Source organism: Sander lucioperca, chromosome 6 (assembly GCF_008315115.2).
Source record: "Sander lucioperca isolate FBNREF2018 chromosome 6, SLUC_FBN_1.2, whole genome shotgun sequence".
NCBI lineage: Eukaryota > Metazoa > Chordata > Actinopteri > Perciformes > Percidae > Sander > Sander lucioperca.
This window is the reverse complement of record NC_050178.1, coordinates 32,414,524-32,438,175: the sequence shown is the minus strand read 5'-3', so window position 1 is coordinate 32,438,175 and position 23,652 is coordinate 32,414,524. Positions and strand designations below refer to the sequence as shown.

At 43.7% G+C, this 23,652-nt stretch overlaps 1 protein-coding gene across 4 annotated transcripts in view; it reads left to right on the top strand.

The window, feature by feature from the left end:
• The window catches only part of srgap2 (SLIT-ROBO Rho GTPase activating protein 2), a 64,063-nt gene that overhangs the window by 16,367 nt on the left and 24,044 nt on the right, over positions 1–23,652 (top strand). For 3 of the 4 annotated variants that reach the window (XM_031323120.2, XM_031323110.2, XM_036002264.1), the window contains exons 2-3: positions 18,006–18,198; positions 22,687–22,849. In XM_031323120.2, coding sequence (XP_031178980.1) covers positions 18,006–18,198; positions 22,687–22,849 — 356 coding nt within the window. Of the gene's footprint in view, positions 1–16,925; positions 17,105–18,005; positions 18,199–22,686; positions 22,850–23,652 lie in introns of those variants that run through there. The other variant, XM_031323129.2, reaches the window with a different exon arrangement.

Sequence of the window (23,652 nt, the reverse complement as noted above, 5' to 3'; positions counted from 1 at the left end):
GAAAATGCTAGCCATGAATAGCATTAAAATGGTGTTGGAGGGGGCGACCTCTAGCTCACCCAGTAGAGTCTGCGCCCAATGTAGGCTGAGTCCTTTGCAGCGGTCCGCGTTCGAATCTGACCCGTGGCCCTCTGCTGCATGTCAACCCCCTCTCTCTCCCCTTTCCTGTCTTCAAGCTATACTGTCAATTAAAGCCCATAAAAGCCCCCCCCCCCCCCCCAAAAAAAAAAAGAAGGTGTTCAAGCAGAATAACTATAACTTTAATACAAGAGAAGACCAAATAATCTTTTAGGATTTGAGTTTTCAACATGCTTTTTAGCAACTGACACTCAACTCCTGGATGTCACAGTATGTTTGAGCTGATTGTATTCTTTGAAAGATTGTTTAAAGAAATGTTGGTTACACTTTACTTGAAGGTACCTACATAAGAGTGACATGACACTGTCATGAACGTGTCATAAACATTATAAACAAGTCATAAACGTTTATGACATAACGCTTCTGTCTAGGGTTGAGTATCGTTTTTTTTTTTTCCGATACCGGTGCTAAAGCGGTACTTTTAAAACGGTGCCAGTGCCTAAACCGTGCCTGAACCGATACTTTTTAAGAAAGTTAAAAAAAAGAAGGGTACTAAACTGACGAAAAACAGTCGGCGACATTTAAGAACAACATGTTTATTACTACGGCCATATGGTCAAAATTAAATGATTTAATAGTAATGTAATCACTATAACTTATAATAAACAATAACTTATTTCACCAGTAAATTGCTGTTGAATGACAAAAACAACCACCAGATGGGAAAAGGGTATTTTACAATAACTTTGAATGCACCGCGAGGCTGTAGGTTACCAGTTTCAGTGAACGCACTGTCTGTGTTTTTCCGACGACGGCATCTGCTGCGCTGCAGAGCAGACTGTTGCGTCCCGGTGTTGAAATACAGTCACACTTTACACTGTTTAACGTTAGCTGTCAGCATTTTAACCGTGTTTAATCCAGCTGCTAGCTAAAGGTAGGCTAACGTTACCTGCTGTTGAGCGTAGTGTAAAGTCAGGCACCGAAATAAGGCACCGAAATCTCGTTACTACCGTTTAGGTCGGAACCGGTGCCCTATAGGCACCGCGTTTCGGTACCCAACCCTACTTCTGTCATTAAGTGTCATTCGGTTTTTGTCATGACAAGTTAGGGTTAGAGTTAGGGTGACATGACAGTGTCATGTCACTCTTATGTAGATACCTTCAAGTAAAGTGTTACCGAAATGTTAAATACAATATGTAGTTAATGGGCCTGCAAAAACCACACTACATTTCAGTAAAACAAAACAAACTGCAATGTTTTGGCATGACCATCCTCTATTAAAGCCGCTATTGTATCTCCACACAACATGTTGACACTTAATGCCCATTGTTTTCAGCGTCTTTGTTACCGATAACGGCCAGGAAGGCTTACAGTATGTGTGAGTCAGGTCCCTGGCTGTATCCCTCTCCATTGTGTCCCGCTCTAACCGGGGATGACAATGACGGCCACTGTCCTCTGAGTGAAATACATTGCTGTCATAGCTTACATTCTACATGCTCCATATGCACACAGCACAGCTGACCTCAGCACAGCATCGAGGCCATTTTGAATTCATGAATTATTTTGTTGTCTTTGGTACAACAAGGAGAATATGTCTGATTCCTATCCAGGAGGGGAGGGAGGGAGGGAGAGCCTGTGATTTTCCTTCTTTCTGAAGAAGTGGGAGCATAGAAAGAAAAAGCGGGAGCTTGCTCCTTTAGTGAGAGAGAGAAAGAGAGAGAGAGGAGTGTATGCCTTATGTCTGGGAGCGGGAGAGTCAGAACAGCAGGACTCAAGATCAAACAGGCTTCCTCTGCGGATAAGAAAAAGAGCCAGCCAGGGATAGAGAAAAACACAGGCAGGGAAGGGATAAAGCAAAGCGAGAAGAGAGCTCTTTGTAGTCTTTCAAAACTAGAGAGAATTGTTAAAAAATTAATGGCACTAATGACTCTCTCACTTTACCTTGTGTCTGGCTGGTGATGATCTCTCCCTGTGAGTCTACTGGGGCAGGTTTAAAACAGGTGTGGACCACATGTCTCCCTCTGGTCTGCTGCGACCTTTGACCTCTTCTCTCCCCCTGCCAGCCACAGACACTCAATTCTGCCGTCAAGAGGGAAGATCGTTGTACGCAGCTCAACACAGAACTCTGCATATGTGAAAGTGCATGTTTCTGATGCAGAGATTACACCGTGTGTGAAAGTGCTCCCTCTTCTCACCCTTCGACACTGAGGCAGCATCAATAATTCAGCACCACATTGCAGAACACAATGCTACAGACAGGATTGCTTTTTCTCTCCTTCCCTCCCTCTAGATTTCTCTGTATTTATCTATCTCCTGTAGGACTGTTTTTATGCCCCCATTTTGTTTTTCTTACCGCCTCCCCCAGTCTGCTCAGTTCTGCCCACTTTGTCTCCCTCCGTTCTCTGTCATGTTTCCACTACTAGAGCTGAGAATCTGTCAAACCTCTCACTTTTTCTTGCATTCATTAGTGTCGGTTCTTTCCTTTCCCCCTGTTGTTTTCCTTACTCTCTTACTCCTGATTTGTTTTTGGTTTTACATATCAGGGATTTCATTCCTGTGTGTCCACTCCCTCTTTTCTTTTGTCCCTTTCTTTTGAAATCTCGTCAAGGCAGTTTTGAGGGGCCGGAGTGGAGGCAGTGGAGAGGAGCTAGGAGGAAAGGGTGTGTCCGCCCACAATGCAGCACTCTATTGTGTTACACTCAGTCCAACACGTCCACTCACTGATGCACACATCACATCACACTCAAAATAGGACACATGTATAGTCATCAACCCTGTGTTCACTCTCCTCTCGTTGGAGGGGTGTATTCTCTTGGTATCAGGGCTGTCCATTCCTGAGCACAGATAGCTTTGTTTTCCATCATGTGTCTGAAGTCTCACAAGACACCAGGCTCCCATGGTGTCAAAGGGCAGGAAGACTGAGAGAGAAATACTTAAACAGTAGGACTCAACCACTGGGCCTATCAGAGGGATGTCAGGAGGAGGATGCTGGGCTTTTAGTCTAAGATACTACAAGAAGTTTGCCTCATCATTGACCCTCCTCAGGGAGGTCAAAGCTCAGGGTGAGCTAGAGAGCAGCCACTCTCTATTCAGCACCTTGCTCATGCACATTCCAAGGGACGCTTGCTTGCTGACATTGAGGAGTGAAGTTAACATCTACTTAATCGGCTAGACTGTTCAAACTGACAACAGCACTGCTTCAAATAAATGCAAGAGGCTGCGTGGGTGTGAGCGTGTTGTTGCAGGCACCGAAGATGAAATATAAACCAGGAAGTCTAGTTTCAATAATGCATCCATGACATTGAAGGCTTATCAGATGCCAAAAAAAACCCGTTCTCAGGAGGTTGTACTACTTTTTTTTAGGCAGGATTTTACAGCTTGAAATCAATCATCGCAGCTACAATATTCTCCTGTCTCTATGCGTAGGAGGTATGAATGGCAGAATTGGCACAATACCACAAGGTATTATAATTGGACTGCAGAGTGTGTTGCCTGGGCTTCAAAAAAACTTGAGCCAGGAGTCATCGACCGTGGATGACCTCGCATTTGTTTGATGGGAGTCCTGTGCGTCGGCATTCCCCATTGCGCCAACGTGGTGGTCTCAAATCAATACAAAAACATGACCAGTTCTTAGGTTAGCAGTGGCATGTCAGGCTGCAGCTAGGAGCGTAGCTGACAGTCACCACTTGGCTACCTGCAATGATCACCAGACTGTGATGATGCTTGCTACGACCAATGAGATGGTGATATTTGAGCTGTAGGGACAATCATGTGGGTGGTATACAATGCTTGTTTAGTAGGCAGTTATGTGTGAAAAGCAAAACAATGGCGTGCATGTGTGTTAGAGCAGCACAAAGGCTGTGTTCATTGTGTCACAGCGTCCTCAGGCTGACCTCAGGTGAGCATTCCTCACCCTGCAGTGGTTCACAAACACATCCTCTAAGGCAGGGATCTTCAACTGGGGGTCCGGGACACCTAGGGGGTCCTCAGAGTCAATGTAGGGGGTCCTCCAAATTATGGTACATTTTTGAAAGTTTTTTTCAAAAATTAAAAAGTCTTAACATGAATCAAACATATTAGCTAATGATAGGCTTACTGGCCTATAGGTAAGGTAGTCGCTAAGATAGCCATCCACAGATACAGTGAATCCTAATCATCAGTGAATCAATGTGCCACATTTATGTTTTAACATTAAAACATGATTAATAAAATCATGCCAACAATTATTAGCCTATTTTAATAGCTTAGTATTCTATGCAAAAAAGGTATGTATAAAGGCTTTAGGCCGCCCTACATGTAATCGTAGACCCATTTTAATATGCAACTTAACTTTCGACAAAATATGTTGTAGGGGGTCTCTCTTTCAGTTAGGGGGTCCTTGGCTTAAAAAACGTTGAAGACCCCTGCCTAAGGATCCTCTCAGTCAGACTTTAGCTGTGAGAATTCTGCAAGAAGACAGTTAATTTGACCACTTCGGCTTTCTGCCTGTCCTGTTGTTGTTTGAGTTTTTAACTTCCATGTACATGGGATATTTGCTTAAGGCATACTTGAGTGTTCTGCACTGCGAAATCATGCAGCCTGTAGTGCTGAGGTATACAAAAAGAGTTTTAATTGGGCAGAGTTCAAATTGACCCCGATTTGCCCTGCGGCATGGAGATTAATTTAGTCTGATACACCCCAACCACTAAATGAGTGTACACAAAATTACACACCTGCCTTACAGAAGGCTCTGCTGCTCCGTATGCAATCATCTGCATCAGTTGCCTACTTACAAATGTATACATTTGTACAAAACAAAAGATCATGTCAAATCAGCTTTAACTCAGAAAAGCAAAAAACCAAAGCGAGTCTGTCAGGTTTTGTACTTTTCACTGGCTCCAGGCTGTTACAGAACACCAAGGTTTAAAGAAGTGTGAAAAGTGTAACAGTGCCCCGTGTCCCTCTCTACACAGCCGGGCAGGTTGTTATGCAAGTTCCTGGTTTTGAGCTTTCTCTTTTGAATGATGTCAGGCTTCTCAGTGGAAGGCTAATCTATGTATGGTACAATCTAGTAAGGTTTAATAGAGTGTCTCTATGCCGCAGCTCACCCTGTTTGAAGAATGAGAGAACACCGTAGTGCTCTAATTCTAAACCCTCTGCCAGCTGCTGCATTAGCATCATTGTGCGTCTTTGAATGCTGGAAACAAAGTCTGTCTAATTTGAAACAAATGTTTTACGGTCGCATTATTTACTAAGGTGTATGTTTTATGCAGGAATGTATTATTTAATTTCAGAACAAATCATGGGAGTATGCAATGAGTTTGTCCAACTAGCATGCAGACAGTGATTAGTATAAATGGTTTTGCGCTCATGTTAAGCCTGCTGAAATGAAAGACCTGTCTTATGCATTCTCTATAAGCGCATTTCCTACTTTGTCTAAAAGCCCGAAATATTCATTAAAGGGCTAATTTCTGATGGAAAACGTCTGAATAGAAAGTGGGCTTTAACCTAGTAGTAGTGTGGCGAACTGAATAGTAACCTGAGTCCTCATTCAGACTCCTTTTACACCAAGCATGCATGTTTATCTCATGTGGGCCCGATGACCCATGATTGTCCTGTGTCACAACAAGTTGCAGGCTGTGTGTGTGTGTGTGTGTGTGTGTGTGTGTGTGTGTGTGTGTGTGACTTCCTGTATATCAGTGACTGTTATATACAGCTACGCCATCAGTCTATGACCCTTCCTCAAGTAATGACTTTGATATGAGGATTACTGTGATCCCATTCTGGGCGGCTAAATGTGATCTTCACAGTTTAAGACCCCTCTTACTATTGAGATAAAGGACCCAGTCTTGGTATTACAAAATGAAAGAGAGAAAGGGACTGAAACCATAGCCTACGGTATTAAAGTACCCATAAACTCAGTTGAACAAGTGTAGCTTATTTGCTGCCTGTTAAGTCTCTTTTATAAGCCTTTATTGGTGATTGGATAATGCAACCCACTTGACGTTGAGTTGAAAGGTTGGTAAAAGACATCTTTATCTCCAGTTAATAACAACATAACTTTTCTCACCAAGAAAGTGACCCTGATATCATGACTGGTGGACAACCCTTTTACACTGATGCTTGGTGTAAAAGGCACTACACAAAAGAAAAGAGGAATAGCAAGGAAACCTTAGTTTGTCTTTACTTGCTGCTCTTCTTAGTCTACCTCAAGAGAGCAGGGTTCTTTTGTTATTATGAAAGGAACTAAATATCCATCCATCTTTGTCCGCTTATCCGGTATCGGGTCGCGGGGGGAGCAGCTCCAGCAGGGGGCCCCAAACTTCCCTTTCCTGAGCCACATTAACCAGCTCCAACTGGGGGATCCCGAGGCGTTCCCAGGCCAAGTTGGAGATGTAATCCCTCCACCTAGTTCTGGGTCTTCCTCGAGGCCTCCTCCCAGCTGGACCTGCCTGGAACACCTCCCTAGGGAGCCATAGGTGAGGGTTCATAGGGACACACAAACCTCTCCACCACGATAAGGTGATGGTACCCGGAGAGGGGAACTAAATATAAAACCGCTAAATACCACACAATTGCTGCAGAGAAACAGAATGAGGGGAGCTTTTTTTTTAAAGATTATTTTTCAGGCATTTATTTCCATAGGACAGATGAAGACATGAAAGGGGAATGACATGCAGCAAAGGGCCGCAGGTCGGAGTCAAACCCGCGGACGCTGCATCGAGGAGTAAACCTCTATATATGTGCATCTGCTCTACCAACTGAGCTAACCCGGCCACATAATGAGGGGAACTTTTTCTCAGCCAGAGTCCCTTGGTGCTGCTCTTGTGCCATTCAACAAAATTATTTTGTGGTGGTTTGTTGTGCTGAGGAGCTTCTTCATGGACATTGGCCCGCTTTCTCTCTCTCTCTCTCTCTCTCTCTCTCTCTCTCTCTCTCTCTCTCTACCTCCCCATGTCTCTGCAGCAGAATGCAAGTGATGAAGAATTTAACTTGCGGCCTGAATGTGATCTTCACTGTGGTATATCAAATCAATGAGTAAACTGCATAGAAGACAGATAGACTTTTATTGATCCCAAATTGGGAAATTTCAGTGTTAAAGCAGCAAAAATATCAGAGACACAGTACACATACAGAATATACAAGAAATAATAAATATAAAATAGGATAGAATTCAAGAATAAATATTAAAAAAATAAAGATAAGAAAAAAAATACAAAGGAAAAAGGGACAAACGTATATACAAGTTAAATATACAAATCTACAACTACTAGTAGCACTGAAGTCATACTCATGGCCCTATTAGCAGCCCGTTTGTCAGTGAAAGTATATACCGCAATGCTACATTCTCCACAGGGTGAAGTGTAGGTAGGGTGGGGCTCTGATCTTCTCACATGCACACCCTAGCTGTTCCTCACTTACCAAGGCTGGGTATCTGCAAGGGTTCTTGTGATAGACTGCCGCCTGGTTGAAATGGAAGCCATATTTCATTGGCCAGCCTGTCACTGCCGGCAACCCCGACTCTCTGAGCTGTTGCCTCTGCAGGAGTCATTACACAGCGAGGCCACTTCTCTATAGTGTGCAAACACACACATACATGCACACGTACACACATTAGCAGCAGGCGTGAAAATGAGTTATACCTCTGGAGCAGCGGGTTGGAGAAAAGGGTGAAATGGATGCAGAAGAGGGGAGAGAGGAAGGGGGGTGTGTGTGTGTGATTGTAGTTGCTGCATAGGCTGATCCTGAGTCAGCTTTTTCTGCCTTCAGTGATGAAGAGATGAGAGCCAAACACTGTACCTTTCTGACGCACACAATGTTCCCTGATAATGATCTACAGCTTTTACCTCCATATAACCTTAGCTTTCATAGCTTTATCGTAGTACAACTTATACTTTGTTAGCACACACAGGTGTGTTTTTACAGATCAGTATTTATAGGAGTGTTCTATAAGTGCTTTTAGTGATACAGTTTAGGACTGCAACCTATGATTCCTTATCCGTTAATCTCAACATTTTTGTCTTTTAGTTAATTAATTGTTTAGTCTATTACATTTCTGAACAGATTGCTTGTTTTGTCTGAGAAACAGTCAATTTGCAGTCCTGTAAGAGAAAAGAAGAAAAGCCTCACATTAGAGCAGCATTTTTCACAAAAAAAACAACTTCAGCAAATAATCAATTATCAAAAATGATGTTGATTAACTAATGGATCACCTAATTGTTCCAGCAGTAATGCAAACCACTACGAGCCAAAGGTGGCATCAGATGTTGATAAATGAGAAATATAATTGTGAGACGATAACCGAGGACAAAATTCATCAGGATCAAAAAAGCTAAACAAAACATATGTACACACTTGTGCACAAACACACACAGACTGTATATTAAAGTGGGCCACATCTGCCATGTGCCTGGCACCCCTTCCACCACATCACTATATCTTGTGCCACGTAAAGCCCCCCCCGTCTGGGAAGAAGGTTGTTGCTAAAGCCGGAGACGGCGACGATGTGACCTCGAGGTGGACGTGGCGATAGTATCTCATGTTATCGACTGCTGTTCTTGGTCTCATCCTTTGTCTGATGGAACATATTCCCTTGCTCCCCCCCCGCTGCCTTCCACTGGCACTAAGACACTGATCGGCAGCCATCAGCAGATACAGCCTTTAACTCGCGGTGCCGCTGCCCGCCCTCTCCTCTAAACTCATCTCCATCTCTTTTTTTTTTTTTTTTCAATAGCCATTTTCGGCATGCCAATGTGTCTTGGAATGCAGTGATAAAATGTTGCTTTATACATACCAGTCACGTACACATGTTTAGTATCATGCATCTTTTTCCCATTGGGGTTTATGTGTGTGTGTTGGTACAGTTTGCTGTGCGATAGAGGCTGTCACGCACAACTAGTAGACGACAGAGGGAGGCTATTACACACTATGTTAGGCTTCAAAGCGCTGATGCTTGACAGAGGAGTGAAAGAAAAAATAAAGAAGGGTTGACAGAACGATTGATGACTATTTCTAATCTAAAAGTAGGGAGTCATTACACATCACTCATTCACTGGAATTATGACAACTGTTAACTTGCTAATAAATGAGAATGAACCTTTACCTACCCGATGATGTGTCTGCAAATGGAAGAAGTCCCACAACCATCCATCACTGTTCGAAAGTAGTCCCGTGTCTTGGATGATTCTTGCAATGCTGGATGCTAAGAGAGAGGCCAAGATTGTCGAGGTTGATTTAATTTACTACACACACTGTCAGACAGACCACTCGCGCAGACAGACACACACTCAGCGGGCTCCCTCCCACGCTTGTGTTGTGGATTAGTCAAATCCCCTGACTGGCTGCTAAGCTGATTAGTGGGGGTGTTCTGCACTGGTCATTTGGAAACACTGGAAAGACACCTATCCATTCCATACCTCCTCAGACAGATGGCGTAGGTCGGTATACTGTCATGGTTTTAATCTCTATGGCGAAGCGTGTGTGTGCGCGTGTGTGTGAGAGAGAGAGAGATAGTGAGGGAAGATGAAGGCTGTTGGAACAGACTGAGGCCCAGATGGCTGTGTCCAGCAGAGACAGGAAATAGGTGACACCAGGTGGATAGTACCCTTGAGGATCAACTACACACACACACGCACACACACACAAATTAGCCGAGAGGTCTGTCTCATATCATGTAAATTGATGAATTGTAAGATAGTGTGTAACCTCATTAAGTCCTGAAACAATTAGTCAACATTTTTTTATAATTGATTAATTGTTAAGTAATTTGTCAAGCGAAATGCTTAACATTCACAGGTTCCAACTTTTTAAATGTAAGGATTTGCTGCTTTGCACCATTATAATCATTGCAATGTCACTGTCTCTCAGACACAACAAAACTAAACTAAGGCTGCATTATAAAAGAAAAGTAAAAAGTAACTAGGGCTGCAAAGAAGGATTGTTTTTATTATCTTGATAAATTGCTAATTAATTTTTGTCCATAAAGTGGCCGGGTCCTAAAGCCCAAAGTGTGCCTTCCTTCAAATTGCTTGCTTTGTCTGACCGATGGTTCAAAACCCAAAGATTTTCAGTTTACTATCACATAATACAAAGAAAACAGCAACTGCTTACAATGAAGAAGCTGGAAACGGGGAATGTTGAGCATTTTTGCTTGAAAAATGACTTAAATGACTAATCGTTTACCAAAAAAGTAGCTGATTGTTTCAGCTCGAGACTAAACGACGAAACAGTTAATCGAAACATAGTCGACCGATAAATTAAGAAAATAATGTTTGGTTGCAGCCCTAATCTCATCTGAATCTCATCTATCCTCAGATTGGGTAAAAAGTACCCCCTGCCCCAACACACACACTCTGTCTGCTACTTTTCCAGACTGGGTTAGTAGAGCAGGCAGGGGCTGTAAATGGGTGAGGAGCTAGTTAACTTTTGATAAGTCGCCTTTTTCATTATGCATAGAGACCCCAGCCCCCAATCTCCAACCCTGCAGTCCCACTGTCACCACAGGAGAGGAATCAGAGCATGAGAGGGCTGGAAAGGGCTGCTGGTGTCAGGAGGGGTAAGTGTTGCGATAGAGATGTAGAATATTCTCCTGGAAAGATTGATCCTATTTATGCCATTAGATTCAGGCAGTGGGGTTAGTTAAAACTACTTTAGCATTAGTCCGCGGTGAAATTGATAGTTCCATTGTTGTAGGTGTTTTCCACCAGTTGGTTGACGTGGGAGACTGAATCCCTCCAGTAGCTTTGCGACCCCTGACCCCTGACCTGTGCTCCCAGCTCACGGAGTGCAAGGAACCCTGACGTGAGCCCACATGGCTCAGACTGTGTGGGCCACAGATGCATTAACACACACAAACACACACACCTCTCATCTTCCATGAAGAGTCCTCTTTCTATCCTCTTGCTGTGTTCCTCCAGCTGGAGATAAAGCCTATTGCTAGCTAGTAAAGGGTTAATGACTTCCTGATCTGAGTAATAGTGCAGAGGAATTTACCCCCCGCTGACTACCACGCCCCACAATAACTTACCCAATCCCTCCCTTGTCACCCCCTTTTCTCTCTCACCGAGCCTCCTCCTCTCGCTCAACTCTACTACCATGAAGCGTGCAACATGGACAAGTAATGGTGATTTCTACACACCAATAGATCAATGGCACTCTCATTTCTATCATATCGGAGACTCCAGGAAATAACTGCGCCAGCCAATAAATAGTCTGCACATGTAATTGAGGTTTTTAGACTTTGGTTTTTGTACGGATGTAACAAACGAGATATAAACTTGTTTATTAGTCAGATTTAGGGGGTTCTGGGAGAAGAATTTTGTTACCTGGTTTCGTCATAGCCAGGCACTTCCTCTTTTCCAGTTTCATCTAACTTTAAGTGCATTTCCTAAAAAAAAAACTACTCCTTTTAAGATGGCCTGCTCCTTATTCTTCAAACTTTGCTCATTCATGTCAGTGAGCCCAACTTCTATAATCCATTTTTGTATTTCCTGTGTCATCTGTGTGTGTGTGTGTGTGTGTGTGTGTGTGTGTGTGTGTGTGTGTGTGTGTGTGTGTGTGTGAAACTAAAAGCTGAGAGGTCAGAGGCTTGCTTCCTTGCCTGGCTGAAAGCATCCTTCAGTACTTTGTTCTCCATTATAAAGTAGGGCCAAAAGTGAAATTTACCAAAGGGACATCAATAACTTCTACCCTCTGAAATCTCATGTTCCTTACTTATTTATGCTCAAGCACAGCACAACGTAGCTCTTATATCTCTCATATATCTCTCTGCTCTCTGCCTTACTCTCTCCTCTCCTCTGCCACACAGAACAGGTCTGCAGTGGTTTGGCTTCAGCAGGGGTTTCAAAGTCTAAAAGTTGCTAAACTCGTTAACTTGCCTCCTTAAGACGACACTGCTTTTCCTAAAGGTTTCAAGCTCTGGGTGAGAGAGGAAATGCCTATATAAGTTTTAGTGTGTGTGTGTGTGTGTGTGTGTGTGTGTGTGTGTGTGTCCATGTGTTTGTTTTTAGAGGAAAATCCAGACCCAAGGAAAAGACATTGGCTGGAATCTTTCCATTCCTGCAATAGTTTTCCCTCCAACACTTACTGTACTGTAATTTTATCTTTTCCTCTACTCCCCTCCTCAGTCGTGCGTGCGTGCGTGCGTGCGCATGTGTGTGTGTGTGTGTGTGTGTGTGTACAGTGAAGCAGTATTAGGCAGGCATGTCTGGAACTAATAGATTCCACCCTGCTAAAGAATCTTATTAGGAAATACTACCTGCAACCTGAGGCTTCAGACTGCCTTCTCATTCAACTGCCTAAAAATCACATCCCCGCCACCCACACACACACACACACACACACACGACAACCCCCCCCCCCCATTCAACCTGCAAACCCCTGGCCCAGTTTCTCTCCTTCTGTCTCTCTCCCCTCTTTTCCTGCTATACTCTCACACACACACGCTTCCTGTAGTTGTTTTAGTATGACCCTCCCCTCCTGTGTGCTCCCTACTGGCAGTGAACTGGTCCAACTGACTTCCTGTCTCTCTGTCCTCTCTTCCTGTGTACAGGGATGAATGGACATATTATTCACAGTGACGCAGTGCCCCCCCACTTACTCACTCTTTACACTGCTTTCTGTTCTTTCTCCTTTTCTTTCTGCTTCTTTCATTCTTACTGAGGACAATAGTATGAGCTCACAGTGGTACAACTCAAAACCATTACCACCCCCCTTCTGCTCCCCTCCTCTTCTCCAGCGCTCTGTACTGCAGTATCAGCCCCCGGAGCAACAAAGACCAGGCCTTACTCCATAAACATAGTGTGTACGCACACACAAAAAAACAGAAACCAAATGGCGACCTTGACGATAGCTAGATCTCCTGGTTGGTTGTCTTGGATTTCCTCGAACTATGTTTAGTGCTGGGTTGAGTGTGTGTGTGTGTGTGTTCTCGTGTTCCCGCTGTGTTCACTGATTACCTGGCACAGGTTGTGGGCGCTTCAATGCTGGCAGAGAGACGTGTGTTTGAAGGATTATCTCGGTTTATAAAACTTGCGTTTCATTTTCCTGGTTTTGACCTTTCTGTTGATTGTGACGATAATTACTGGACTCACCAAAGTTGCTGAGATCAGGAAATAATTTTTTTAATACCACAGCACTGGTGTCGAGAAAAAGTTGGATCAGTGCATCGCTAATCTCTGCAGTTAACTTGGTAAGTGCAGTGTTGTATTTAGCGAGAGGTATCTCGGTAGAAACTGTAAAAATAAGACTAAAGGGTCATAATTAACAAAAACACAAAGAGACACAGACCTGTCATCTGTGTCTCTCTGTTGTTCTTCTATTGTATGTACTCTCTCTCTCTCTCCCCCCCTCTCCCTCCAGCCAGTTCAAGCCTTGTCTCGAACACTCATCACGTCTACTTGTTAAACAGTTGCCGTGTGTGTGTGTGTGTGTGTGTGTGTGTGTGTGTGTGTGTGTGTGCAAACCAGTTCAATAATAAAGGAGGACAGATCTGGGGTGGGGCTTCCAAGAGCAGGCTGGAGAGCTGCCGTCAAAAGAGCTCAGAGTGACAGCTTGGACTCACAGTGTCACATTGCTGTCAGTGTGTGTGTGTGTGTGTGTGTGTGTGTGTGTGTGTTGTGCCCATAGCCCAGGGTGTTTTCAGGTATAATGAGTGCTAGCAGCAGTATGTGTGGCTGTTGTATCTAGGCCAGCTCTGAACAGCATCCAGGCCCGCCATCACTTCTGTCAGTTTTGAACTACATAGCCTAAAGCTGGTGGTATGTTTTGCTGCAAAAGCTAACTTCAGCTATAAAAGGTTATGTTTCAGGGAAAACACAACTTTCAGGCTCCACATAGTGCCTGCCAAAGGGGACTATGTGACTGGTTGGGTTTCCTTTTGGCAGAATCTTGTTTTCCATCTCTAGTTTTATTTTTGGAGTATTCATCACATATTTGTATGCAGCAACATGTCTGCCCGCTGCAGAATTAGCAGCAGGCATTGACCACGATGGTAATGTCATTCTAGTGTGGTTATGCTGTCTCCATCTATCATCTCTCTCTGTTTTCATCTTCCTTTTTCTGGGTCGGAATAAACAAACTAATCAATAATGGATGATGAGGAGCCGCAGGTTGAATAAAATGGTTTGAGAGAGGGAGATTTCTGCCATTTCATTGTTTCTACATAGAAAGCCCCCCCCCCCCCTCTTCAGAATCAACACTGATCCATACGACATACAAGGACTGTCAGCTCTCTGTGAATGTTGAATTATGGCACGGAATTGACTTTGTAAATTTGTAAATGTACATAGCCACAGTAAGTACAGTATATGTAGCGTTACACAACTAACAATTATTTTCATTGTTGATTAATCTGTTGATTATTTTCTTGATTAAAAGATTAGTTGTGTTTCCCAAAGCCCAATATGACACCCTTAAATGTCTTGTTTTGTCCACAACTCAAAGATATTCAGTTTACTTTCATAGAGAAGTACAAAAACCAGAAAATATTCCAATTTAAGAAACTGGAATCAGAGCATTTTGACATTTTTTTTCCCAAAAAATTACTCAAATTATTATTCAAATCCGATGAATCGATTTTTTTAAAATAGTTGCCGATTAATTTAATAGTTGACAACAAATCAATTACTGTTACTAGAGCTGCAAAGATTAAACAATAGATGCACAGATGCCTGGTCTTATTTTAAAACAGAATTTCTCAGCTTGATCAGTTTCTTCATAAGTCAATAATGGCAGATGTTGACTGGTATGGTTTGCCACTGAGTACTGTGACATCACTAAATACCTTAGGTCGACAAGTACAGTATGTAGACAGGTCTGTCATACAAGAAAATGAAAATCCCAGAGGAAAAGCTGCTTCAAAGGTTTTGCAACCATCTCCTTTTGCAGAGTAGTTTTGTGTTTGGTCGTGGTGTTGGTGGGACTGGTGAACAAAGGGAAAAGTGTATGGACAAGGCTTGTGCAGACAGAGCCAGACAGCCCTCAGACCTACAGACGGAGGAGGAGGAGGAGGAGGAGGAAGGAAGGAAAAGAGAATAGAGAGCATCAGTAATGTAGAATCCCAGAGCCCGATTACAAGACCTGCTCTCATCTGCTTGGAAAATGTGACTGGGCTGTCTGGAGGGGGGTAGAGGCGTCACATTCCAGTTCACATCCTACTTCTTACTTGGCTCAGGGGATAATGACCATTACAGAGGGATAAGGCCGAAAGAGAGACTCACATCAATCTTCTTCTTTTTTTGGGGGGAGAATTTTAGGCCTTTGTTTGATAGAATAGCTGAAGTCTTGAAAGAGGAGAGAGAGAGGGGGGATGACATGCAGCAAAGGGCTGGCAGGTTGGAATCGAACCCGTGAGCCTGTGTACATGAGTCGCACGCTCAACCAGGTGAGCTAACCAGGCGCCCCACATCGATCTTTTGTGATGGCATCTCTCCTCTTTGCTTTACCGAGCTCCCCGTCTCTCAGCTAACACAAGGACTCAGGGTTAGCTTTGGTTGAGCTACACAGCCATATAGCGTGCGGCCAGAATCACTCTTATCATAATGTGACTGTAAGGGGCCTGAGAGGAGTTTCGGGGCACAGTGCATGGCCTCCTTATTATAATAATACATTTTACCCCCATTAAACCTGCGTTCTAAACATTGGGGTCGCATAGGACTGATGTCATGTTTTCTCTCTACGTATCCTCCGCCACCCTGCTGATTACCTTATGCTTTCATTTACCTTCTTAAAGGCAGGGTTGGTAATGTTGAAAAGCTAGTAAGATTTGAAAGTAGCATCTCCTCGGGGCTCAGTCTAACCCCTCCCCCAGCCCTTGGGGCTCCGACCCACACACAGGCGTGCACAGACACCGCTGCGTCATCAAAACTACTTCATGTCTCATTCACCGGTAAGAAAACACCTAATATTATCATACCGAATGTTTAAAACAGACATGACTAGTCCATTCTCCAGGAGACTTGCAGTAACTCCAGCAGCGGCGGCACGCATTGAGCTTAAGCTCGTACACGGGAGGGGTAGAGTACGCGCAGCGGGGCAAGGAGGCATTTCATTGGTTCTTTCCAAGCGGATTGGTGATTGGTGGGCATTTTTACCATATTACAGCAGGTACAGATGATGGATCTTTTTCGCTCCTTTTTCAGAGTCCATAAGTTATTTATTGCTGTCAAGTGTAAAGACCATTTAAAACAATATATATAAAAAAGTGTATATTGGAAATGGTTACCAAACCTGCCTTTGAGCTCCTTATAGATGGGAGCACTTGTTTTTATTTGATATGTTTGTGCATGTGGTGCATTTTCTTGTGTTGGGTCGGTTAATTACAAGGCCGCCTTCGCAAGGTTTTGTGTTGCAGCCTTGAGAGGCAGGACACAGACTAATTCCCTATCATTGACAACGCTGCGCAATGAGGAAATTACACATAAACACACACACACAGACCACAAAAACACACAGACCACGGGACAATAACACGTGTTGTCAAAGCAAATATTCCCACCAGGTCATTAGCATAGACACAGACTATGTGTGTGTGTCTGCATTTATTTTTTTCGTATGTGAGTGTTTGTGCTGTAGTGTCATAATGCTCCTCTGTTCTTGCCTTTTTAATCTGTTAAAAATGACTGTGAGCGCACACAGCTGCTGGCTAGTGGCACAATGTTTGAGAGAGAGAGAGAGAGAGAGAGAGAGAGAGAGAGAGAGAGAGAGAGAGAGAGAGAGAGAGAGAGAGAGAGAGAGAGAGAGAGAGAGAGAGAGAGAGAGAGAGAGAGAGAGAGAGAGAGAGAGAGAGAGAGAGAGAGAGAGAGAGAGAGAGAGAGAGAGAGAGAGAGATCCCACTTCTCTTTGTGGTAATGAGAAACTGCACTCTCAGCTGTTAAACACAATTAACAGCATTAACAGTCACTGTCAGCCTGCCGGACGGACGGCTGACTGTCTGCCTGTGATTGTGTGTGTTTGAATTAGTGTGTATATGAGTAGGGGAGCCTATACCGCACTGAAGCCAGGATGGAAGCCAAAACCGTCCGCTTTCTCTACAGCCACCGTTGTAAAGGTAGGACAGCTGTGGTAAACTAGCCATAATACAGCTGCACAGGCTGGCAATTGGAGGAGTGTGTGTGTTGTTTCTTGACTCTTTAAAAGAATGCATGTGCAGCCGACTTGGCAATGGCAGGCAGCTATGAGAGCATAGCATTAATCTGTCAGCACTGATCCAGCTTATCACCATCATAGTGTGTGTGTGTGTGTGTGTGTGTGTGTGTGTCCATGGGTGTGCACGTGTTGCTGCAGACGCTTTGTGTGTCCCAGTCTATAACTGCCGTGGGCAGTTTTTGTGATTGAATATGGTTACTGAGTGTGTCTGCGCTGAGTGCACTCTATTAATTTGAGGCCAGACCTGAGAGCAGCATAGAGGAGGGAGATGGGAAAGAGGCAGGAGGAAAATGAAAAGTGATAAGCTGGGATAAATGACTGCCTCTGGAGATCTGTGTGTGGAAGAGGAAAGCTGATCGCACACACACGAATGCACACATGCATATGAATATGGTGATGTATACACATGCACAGCAGTCAATGTTTTGCAGACTGGTGGGAGGGGGGTGGATTTCAGCCATGTCTCCAGGCTGATGTGCCAGGGCCCTGCCAGGTGTTTCACTGGAGCTGGGCTTCATCCACATCAGCCGTAAAGCAGAAACTGCTTTAGACTTCAGCATCTTACACATTGTTGTGGCACGTATCTTAATGATAGTACTGCACTGTCAACACTAAATGTATTCAGATTACGCCCCAGCTGTATGGATAATTGCATGTAGTTGAGAAAAGAGGCCTTTGATTTTAGAACAAACATTCTGTCCGTTGTGGCCTCAATGTGTTGTTGATCACACCTGGATTGTGTTTGGCATAATACATTTTACAAAGAGGTTAAACTCATCTCTGTCTCTCTATCACCCCGTCAGAGGTCCGAGCCCAGCTGGTGGAACAGCTCAAGTGTCTGGATCAGCAGTGTGAGCTGAGGGTGCAGCTGCTGCAGGACCTGCAGGACTTCTTCAGAAAGAAGGCAGAGATCGAGGTGGACTACAGCCGCAACCTTGAAAAGCTGGCCGAGAGGTTCCTCACCAAGACCCGCAGTACCAAGGACCATCTTCTCAAGTATGGGACACTCACACAGCAATACCACACTGGGCAGCAGGCTGGTTGATATGTTTTACTTGTTTTGTTCAAGTGCCTTAGACAGCTATTATTCCTTTTGAAGATTCCGGTTAAGATGAAACACATTTTTATTTAGCCCTTCAAACGGTGTAGAGCGCTTTCAAGATTAGTGACTTCCTTCCTGAAAAAAGAGAAGTAGAGACGGGCAAAAAAATGAAACACAAGGGTGACTAAGAGGGATGGTGAGGGAGGCCATATTGGTTTTTGCCGGTCTGGAAAGTTCGGACTTGCATCACTTACTGTGTGTGCGTGTGTGTGTGCGTGCACGCATTTTGCCAGAAATTGGCCAGGTGGTGATTTTGTGCTCTGACTATTTTTGCAGTGTCTTGCTGTGTGTGTAACCTTGCCCAAACAGGGATTCTCTCCCACCAAAGAAGGTCGATCTCTCTCTCCCTCACTCCTGTCTCTCTCTCTCCCCTCATTTATACATAAGATGCATACAAATGCACACCGGAGCTCATCAGCTTTAGCAGCTTGAAGTGTTCTTGTATAATTTATCTGGCAGTTTTTGGTGGGAGGGAGCGGCCTGTTTCCCTGTGGGGAAGGATTCACGGAATTGCTAGCTAATCATAAATCACACACACAAATTCAGTGGAGCTATATCACAGACAAATTGAGGCAGAGAGTGCTTTACATTTAGCTATGCCTTCTTGCATCCTCGCTCCTCTGTCTTTTAGCCTGCGACTTGAAAATTAACCAAGATCCGCCATCACGGAGGATGTTTCATTACCTTAAATACAGAGGAGCATTGAGCAAGAAAACACAGGTGTAACATATGCAGAAGTGTCATCAACACCCCTTCGATGAGAATCTCTTCAATGATTGATCACTGCTGCTGATCTGAAGTGGCTGTAGGGCTCTGTGATCATTACTGCAGTATCATTAATACATCATTACTGCAATACTGTGTTTTTATTCCAAACAACCCATGGGGACAGAAGTAGCTGTACCAAGTGTGTCGTGATTTGTCGGAAAGCTGTGCAGTAATTGCTTACACTTTACACGATTGAACAAAGATGACCCCTTCAGTAGATACCATTCCTCATCCTTCCATGCATCCACTTATCCATTTTGTTAAAGGTTGCAAAGACGTAGCATTTGTTTTACTGCAGTTTATGAAATTAGTTGTAAAGAGAATTGATTAAGCAAACAATTAGGAGAAATGCTTTTTTTCTTTTGTTGCCTGCTTTGATATTTATCATTATAATTGTAGGTGTTTCTGTAGCCATTTGCGGTAGAGGAACAACTGGCAGACTTTTTTTTCTGCTTGTCTTATTTCTTTCTCTGGCTTCCTGTTAACCATGACCTCCTTTACAGCCATCTTCCTCTTTTTCCCTGCACTGTTCTTGTTCTCTTTTTTCGTGTATTGTGCACTTTTCCAGAAACATTCATTTCTCTGCTGGGGGCAAACCCACATCCATGCTCTCTCACGTCAGGCACAGACTAACGGGGATCGATAGGGCCTTTAAACGAAACCCAATTCCACCAAAGAGGACACACGCACGCGCACACACACACACACACACACACACACACACACACACACACACACACACACACACATTTACAACACACACACCCTCCAGCTCCGATCAATACTGAGACAGTTGCAGAGTGTGTTTCCCTATGTTGCATATTGGGGGAAGGAGAGCAGAGGAGAAGGGAGGGCAAAGTACAGTGACTAAAATATGTAGTTGAGCGGGTCAGCCACTGCCGCTGCCTCAGCAGGTCTGTTCAGATCATAATCTGACAAGATGTCAGAAGGCAATAAAAAATACAATTCAATCTTAAACATTTATTTCTCTTTCTGCTCTTTTCCCACTCTCGTTTTGCTTGTCTCTTCATCCAACATCTGTGTATTTAACTTCTCCCTGCATCTGCTGCTGCTCAGTCCGGGTGCCATGCTGGAATTCCAGCTATTTTCCGGTTGTGTGTGTGTGTGTGTGTGTGTGTGTGTGTGTGTGTGTGTGTGTGTGTGTGTGTGTGTGTCAGGCGTTGATGTGCTCCAAGCAACGTGTGAGGTTTGTGAGTGTGTGTGTGTGTGTGTGTTGATCCCGTGGAAACCCCTGGTATTGCTATTTGGCAGACTGCATACAGGAGTGGTAGGAGGTTACATGGTTTAACTTTAGTGTGTGTGTGTGTGTGTGTGTGTGTGTGTGTGTGTGTGTTCGTGCCCTGAGGCTGACAGACTAATTGGTCACATGGAGAAGCCCTCACAAGTTGCAAACTGATTCAAAGCCAATTCTTATGCTAAATATTAGGCCAGCTTTACTGTTAATAAGCTGTAGCCCCTTACACAACCCATGGCTACAGCGACATATTATTTCACTGTGGGTTTTCATATGGTCGTATGACCACATGTGGACTGGAATGAGCTGTTTTGCATCTGTTGTGTAAATCTGTTCAGTACTAATAGCACAGCATTTCCTTCAGTATAGTGCAGGAATACAACATTTTTGATTTCCCCAGTCATAGTTACTGTATATTACCCTCAAATTAGATAATGCTAGTTTTACCAATTCAAGTAAGCACAAGTGTTGAAGAGTAAACATTTAATTTCAGCATGGCAAGTTAGAGAGCGTCTTTGTTCTCTCTTTATTTTATTATTTTACTGAAAAAAGTCTCACAAATCACTCCTTTGATTCACAAACTACTTTTCATGGCACTCTAAATCTAATGAAATGTTCCTACAACATACTCTGGTGTCTTTTATTAATAAAATACTTGTACTGTGCCAGGAATCTAAAACCAAGATTCAATAAGAACCATAATCCATAAAGAAAATCAGTATTTGAATTGGGCTTTATAAAATCTCATTGATACCCATCCCATCAATACTAATAATGTCATAATATTACAGCAATTTGTATGACTTTTTATACAAATTTGAAGCAAACTAGAAATAGAAACCAAGTAATGCAACAATAGAATCTCATAAAATGTCATCAATATTAGCTTATTTTTTTATGTTTATTTCTGGATTTCAAGTCTTTTTTTACAGCAATCAACACACACACACACACACACACACACACACACACACACACACACACACACACACACACACACACAGTGTCCCCACAAAATAAAATTTTTGTTCTTATTGTACATTGTGCCTGTATTTTGTGCAGCTAGACCTGTTTCTTCATGCATCTTTGTGTCAATCAAATTCTACAAGTGTATCTGCAGCCTGTCACCTCGACAGAGCAGTTGGACCTAATCTTTAGTTCAGTGAACAATTACGTATCTGTTCAATTTGCGTCAGTTGTACAAAACTACTGGCAGCGATGCCCTGTTTAATGCTATGCGTTTTGATCCTGAATGTAAATGACCATTTAGCATTTTCCTTCCAAAGTGGGTCACTGGCAGCACCTGGCCTGCGGACTGACTATGTTCCCAGCGTGCACTATGAGACCTTCGGAGGGCCAGTGACATTTTAGTGTTTACCTTGTGATAGCTAAGGGTCACAGAGGGTAAGGTGATATTTCACCCAGTGCTGCAGTGCCATTACCATGGCGATCACTGGTGGGCTGAGGGTGACATGTCACATAGTGGCGGAGAGGCCGGTTGCTTGAGCAAATAGAGGAACTGCTGGCCTGTTTTTGGTGGAGAAAAATGTTGTGCAACTGGTGAAGAGAGACGGGAAAATACACAGACAGTAGAGAGAAGTTGGAGCAGAAAGTGATACAAATGCACGTGTGTCCACATGACTGTTGCTCATGTTTAGCATACAACACATGGAGAGTTTCAGTATTTGGGCGTCGTAATACGTGTGCAGGTGGATTTTTTTTCCCCCCTCTTTTCCTTGAAATCATTATTACACTTAGTATGTCATCTGACCAGTGACAGCAAGTAGCATATCACATCACTGTCTATGACTCATCTCATCAGGCCCTACTTACACACACACACACACACACACAAACCTCCCCACGGACACCACCCCCACTCTATACCTCTAGGTCAAAGACTTTCTTTGTCTGTCTAAAAGAGGATGTGTGCACATTGACAGTGTTGCATTTGTGTAATGGCTTCATGGGCACTTGAAGGAAAGACAATGAAACAGTATTGAGCAATTAGACTATTAGTGAAATCATTACAGTCTTTAAATCTCTCTCTTCAATCTTTTGTTCATGTCTTTCTCTTTTTAGTCTTACACTTGTGTGTGTGTGTGTGTGTGTGTGTGTGTGTGTGTGTGTGTGTGTGTGTGTGCCTTGTCTCATCTTTGTGAAAACAGTGATTTATTGTCGGTATGCTTGTCTCACATATACTGTACATGAAGTAGGCTTGTGTGTGTGTGTGCACATTTATCAGCAGGATGAAAGTAGGGGAAATTAGAAGATGAAAGAGACTTAATGCTAGTCGTTTATCTAAAAAGATGCTTGGGGTCCTTAAATACATTTTAAGAATCTGTTTCTCTGTGCGTAGGAAGGAGCACAGCATTTTATCCCCAGTGAACTGCTGGAACCTGTTGCTGCTTCAGGTGAAGAGGGAGAGCCGTGACCACGCCACACTGTCTGACCTCTACCTCAACAACATCATCCCCCGCTTCGCACAGATCAGCGAGGATTCTGGACGCCTCTTTAAGAAGGTAACGCCCACTCAAACACACACAGACACAGCAAGACTCCATTTGCCTGATTTGCTGAATCCGTGTCATGTGTATGCCCTCCCCATCCGTCTCTCTAGCATCTGTTTTCTGTCTGATTTATTGACTGACGACAAGTCAGCTGCACCTCAGGCCAGGAGAGTTTATGTTGTCTGTGTTTCATACAGTAGCCTCATTCCTGTCTCCTCTGATCTCTGCCTTGCTAGCCTGAGAGAAAAGACACGGTGACGGTGAGAAATATAAGCTGTGGAGGAAGTACAGGCAGTTGGAGAAAGGGGGCAACATAAAAGGACAAGAGAGAGAACAGAGAGAGGGGATGAAGAGATCTCTCTGGAGATCAGAGCTTACGGTGACCTTGTAGAGCAAATACCAAGGCGTTCATCTCCAGGGTGGACATATTAGACCCAAATACACAAGCTCAGAGGGTCAGTGTATCACACTGAGATACAAGCAGGAATTCAGTGTGCATGTATGTTCTTTAAAACTCTAAGCTACCGTAGTGCTAACAGCAGCGTTTTTAGAGCGAGTCATGAATTCATATATTTGAACTAGGGCTGTCAGCGTTAACGCGTTAATCGCGATGCGATTAAGGGCCGATGCGATTCATTTTTTTTTAATCGCATGCCGGCATTTATTAATTTATTTTACACTTCACTCAGCTTTGCGTCGTGCCTAACAGGCTACTATTTTGACCGTTTGCATTACCGTTACTTATCATCAAGCTGCCACTTCCTCCTAACACATCCTGCTGCTGCAGGCTGCAGGCATGATGGAGAAACATAGCA